Source organism: Salvia hispanica, chromosome 4 (genome assembly GCF_029641045.1).
Source record: "Salvia hispanica isolate PSC_SH4W2 chromosome 4, Shi_PSC_v1, whole genome shotgun sequence".
Lineage (NCBI taxonomy): Eukaryota > Viridiplantae > Streptophyta > Magnoliopsida > Lamiales > Lamiaceae > Salvia > Salvia hispanica.
This window is the reverse complement of record NC_142695.1, coordinates 19,709,368-19,713,941: the sequence shown is the minus strand read 5'-3', so window position 1 is coordinate 19,713,941 and position 4,574 is coordinate 19,709,368. Positions and strand designations below refer to the sequence as shown.

At 40.0% G+C, this 4,574-nt stretch overlaps 1 protein-coding gene across 1 annotated transcript; it reads left to right on the top strand.

Moving 5' to 3' along the window:
* The first annotated feature begins 2,805 nt into the window (after window positions 1–2,805).
* On the top strand, window positions 2,806–4,574 carry LOC125194802 (uncharacterized). Its single transcript, XM_048093024.1, has 3 exons — window positions 2,806–2,933; window positions 3,398–4,000; window positions 4,181–4,574. The coding sequence occupies exons 1-3, from the start codon at window positions 2,806–2,808 to the stop codon at window positions 4,572–4,574; spliced, it is 1,125 nt and encodes a 374-aa protein (XP_047948981.1).

Genomic DNA, 4,574 nt, shown 5'->3' with positions numbered 1-4,574 from the left:
ATCATGCCATTTCCAGATGTCCATCGGGGTTTTAACTTTAGAAAGACCCGAGGCATCAAAATATCTTTCTTTCTCAAATATCACGGTCGCGCAACCATTTTTCTCATAGACGTTTACCATATCCTCATTCTACATGACAAGGAATGCGGCCGCAATCCAGGTCACTAGACCGGCCAACCCGTACGCTGACTCTCGGTCTAACATTGGTGTACACTAACCCAAGTAGAGTTTGCGGCTCTACAAGGATCCGAATTCGATTATAACAATAGTGGCATAGCCACGAGGGATAGGCACGACAAAACAAATCAAGGCATGATAACACATCTTTCCTTCTCATCAATATCATTTTAGGACAATGTCCTTATTTTAAAAGAAAGCCCACCTCGTAGGTTTAGCTCGATAGATTTCTCTTCTCCTCGTTTATCACGCTGAGAGCGCGTAGTATCACCTTTAAATTAGGCGTATCACCAATCAGTTTCAAACATGGATTTTAAATCATGCATGATCTCTCATTTTTCCCTTTTTCCCATCGATTATTTTCAAAATCATAATATCAAAATCAAAGTATGATTAACATACTATTTTCATTCACATAATCATTTCCAAAATCACCAATAATTCATACCACACATGAGTGTTCCACATACACAACACATGCACACGAACACCACACATGTGCACGCCGATCGAGGCGTGCACACACACACACACGATCGCACATACACACACACAATTTCACACACATCCTTGTTCTCCCAAAATTCACCGATTAAAACCCCTTTCACTCGTTCTAGATGCATGTGGATTCAAGAATCACCGATTAATCGGTAGAAGAAGAAGAGATCAATAATTAAAGTACCTTTTTCACAAAAACGAACGGTAGAAACAATGAACTAGCCTTGATTCTTCAATAAACTCTTGAATTTGACTTGAATTCTTCTCAATTGATGAAGAAATCTTGAAGAAACTTGAAGAAAATATGGAGAGAGTGGGAGAGAAGTAGGAGACGGTTTTTAGTAGTGGGAGGCGCCGATTTTGTGATGATTTAGGTTTAGGATTTCTCTCCTATTTATAGAGTGCCAAAAATAATATCCGAATAATTAAATAAATAATTATTTGGAAGATATGGTAGAGATTTGAGGGGAAGTGGCGTTGAATTAGTTGAGGAGAATGAGGATTTCGAATTTTGTAGGCTATTTTAATAGCCTATGATTAAATTTGAATATTTCACGGAGTAGAATAATATATCACGGAGCAAGAATAAAATAAAATACTCCCCAATTAAAATAGGAGATAGGCGTGTATTTGCCTTCTCTCCACAAGAATTGAATCAAATCCTAATTTAATTAGGATATGGCAAGATATGGTAAGATATGCTAGGATATTTTAGCATATTTATATTTATTCATGGAATAGAATAAATAAGGGATCAATAAAATAATAAAAAAATAATCCTTTCCTCAATATTATGAGATTTTCGAAAATCTCAAGAAAATCAATATATATATATTTCGAAAATTCCATGTAGGAATTAGAGTATTTGGACTTTGGATTTAATTTGGATAATTATCCCAAACAAATAATTAAATCCAAGAATAATAATATTTCTTCTCCAATAATGAGAGGGCCGAAAATTCACATGCCTTTAAATTAATATTCCTATTATTTTTCTCACTCATCCCTTAGGAAAATAAATAATAATTCTCCCACAATTATATTTCTCCACCTCAAATATTCACATATTCAAAATCATCTCCTTTTCACTTTCACTTCATTTTCTCATCGTATTGACCTTTCAACGGCCACATCATTTTTCCACATCTTTGACTATTCAATAGCCACGTCAACATTTCAACAAGTTGACTATTCAATTCAATTAATATCCACATATGCAATTAGGTCACATAGACACTATGCAATTAATCACTCATCAAATGATTCACATATCATAGCATTTAAGGCATTTAATGCAAAAATTTCCACGTCACAAAAATTAGGGTTCGAAAAAGTGGGGCGTTACACAACGAGTTCTTGCAACTTTCATCCATATTCCAAAGCATGTTCGTGTTACAGATGTTACAAATCGAGGAATGCCAAGTCAGAGCCCGTTTATTACAGCGATCGCGTGCCGTATGGTCGGCGAGAGGCTGATTTGTTCGGAGAGGTGTCGCGAGGTCTTGGCGAGCCAACGAGGCTCACATCAAACAAGAAACCCTTGGTTCCCCTCAAGCGGCGAGCGACAAGATCTATGGGAATACGCAACGACACTGGCGGCTTAATGATGGGAAGGATGCGGACTTTACATGTGTAAAGCTAAGTGCTGACACTCTATCTCATGTGTAGGAATTGGGCTAGAAGGAGAGGCCCAACGCTACAGCTAGTAATCGAACAAAAACTTCATTGCTAGAAAAAAAGCAAGGCCCAAGACCTACAAAGTTGGTTGATCCAATAAAGCATTTAAGCAAAGTAGATGAATTGGAATGGCTGATCGAAAGCGACTTCTTCAACATTGAAAAGATTAATTGAGAGCATGTTAAAAGAGAAATTAGAGGCCCGCAAAAGACACACGAAGCCTACCTTTCATCTCAAAACCAGTTGGGAGAAAGAATATTCAGAAGAGCCCGTTCACCACTTTGACTCCCATCATCTCGATTTGCGGTAGAAGAGGCGAACCAGGAAGCACAAGAGACAGAATTTAAGGGTCAATTGGTGAGAGGCAAAGCCGATTGGCAAAAGGACGGCGTCTGTAATTGTCTCTGTGATACAGTGGAAGCCTTGGAATCCACAACACCAAGAAATCGCATGATGAGTCTAGCGCATTCAGACAAAGGGGTGGATAGCTCATGCCGCAAGGAAGGAGGTCCGAAGGAACATGAATCAGGGGTGCTAGAGATGGAATCAGATAAAGCGAAAGAGATTGAATCCACTTCAGAGTACACAATCAACCAAGAGGGAGCCGAAGATCCAAATTTCCCACCGAGATTCGAACCAGGGCTGTGGACAGGAACATCACAACATGATGGAAATTTACCCACCTTTTGACTTGAAGCCACTGCATCACCAGAGGGTCAATATGGGATGGAGTTTCAACATTTAAATGCTCAAGCTTTTGGCAAAAATATGAGGCACACAAGAAGCGTTACTAGGAGGAAAACATCTGTGAAATCGCTCCAACAGACTTCAGAGGCTGTCGAGACCTGGGAGCTAGGGAAAAAGTTGGGGCTATGTGCGGATGATGAGGAGGCAATCATCAAGGAACTCGCAAAGGATTCTTCGGCCCCAGATTTAACTAGACCGAGGAAGAGAGGACAACCTATAAAGCTTAAGGCATAGTTTGATCCTGCAGGGGAAAGATGAGTGTGTATTTATCAATGAGCATTATTTGTTGGAATTGCAGAGGTGTGGGGGGCATGAAAAAGGATCTGGCTATCAAGGAGCTTATTTCAGGCCAACAATGCTTCTTGTTAGGCTTGGTGGAGTCAAAACACAAGGTTTTATTGGAGTTTAAAGTGAAGCACTGGTGGGTTCTCTCGGAAATCGGATGGGAACACACTTTGGTTGTTCATGGAGGAGGGGTAATTACCTGCTGGGACAAAAGCAAATTTGAGATTTTAGGATTCATGAAAGGGGAAAGATGGATTCTTTTAGAAGGGATTATTAAGGTTAATGCTTTTAATTGTGGTATCATAGTAGTCTATGCTCCTAACCATAGATATGGTCGCGAACAGCTCTGGAACGATTTATTGGGGCTTCGAGATCAGATTAAAGAACCTTTGCTGGTGATGGGGGACTTCAACGAAGTTAGACATGTTGAGGAAAGAAACGGCGGAGCTAGCTGTTTTGGAAGTATAAGAGAGTTTCAAGAGTGGAGTGAAAACATGATGATTCAAGACATGCCTCTTATTGGGAGAAAATACACTTGGGGTAGAGGAAACTCTAGGAGCAGGCTGGACAGAGTCTTTCTCGACCATGAGTGGAGTGTCAAATATCCTGATGCCAGGCTACGTGCCCTCCCAGAAACCATCTCAGACCATGCTCCAATATATTTATCTTTATCCTTAGTGAACCGTGCAACAGGGGCGGGACCATTCAGGAGTTTAGATGTCTAGTTCTCGCACCCGGGGTTCACTAAAATGGTTAAGGATGAATGAAAAAGATTGGGCCAAATTCCGATCATCAGAAAGCTGAAAGCTCTCCATAAGCTGCTTAGAAAATGGAACAAGGAAACTTTTGGGAATATCGATGAAACAATCAAGAAGCTTAAGGTGGAACAACTTAGATTCCAGAATAAGATTGACTGGGGAAGAGGAGACGAGTGCGACACGACAAAACTCATGGCTCTTGAAGCACAGTTACATAAGTGGATGGACCGAAAAGCTTGCTATTGGAAGCAAATGTCGAGAGATAGATGGCTCAAGAAAGGAGATAGAAACACAAAGTACTACCATGTTGTGACTATTGGAAGAAGACGGTTTAAAAGAATTGATCAAATCAGAAGTGGTGAGAGGATGTTCAAAAGCCCAAGAGACATCAAGATCGAGATTCTGAAGTTCTATAAAGGTTTGTATAGGTAG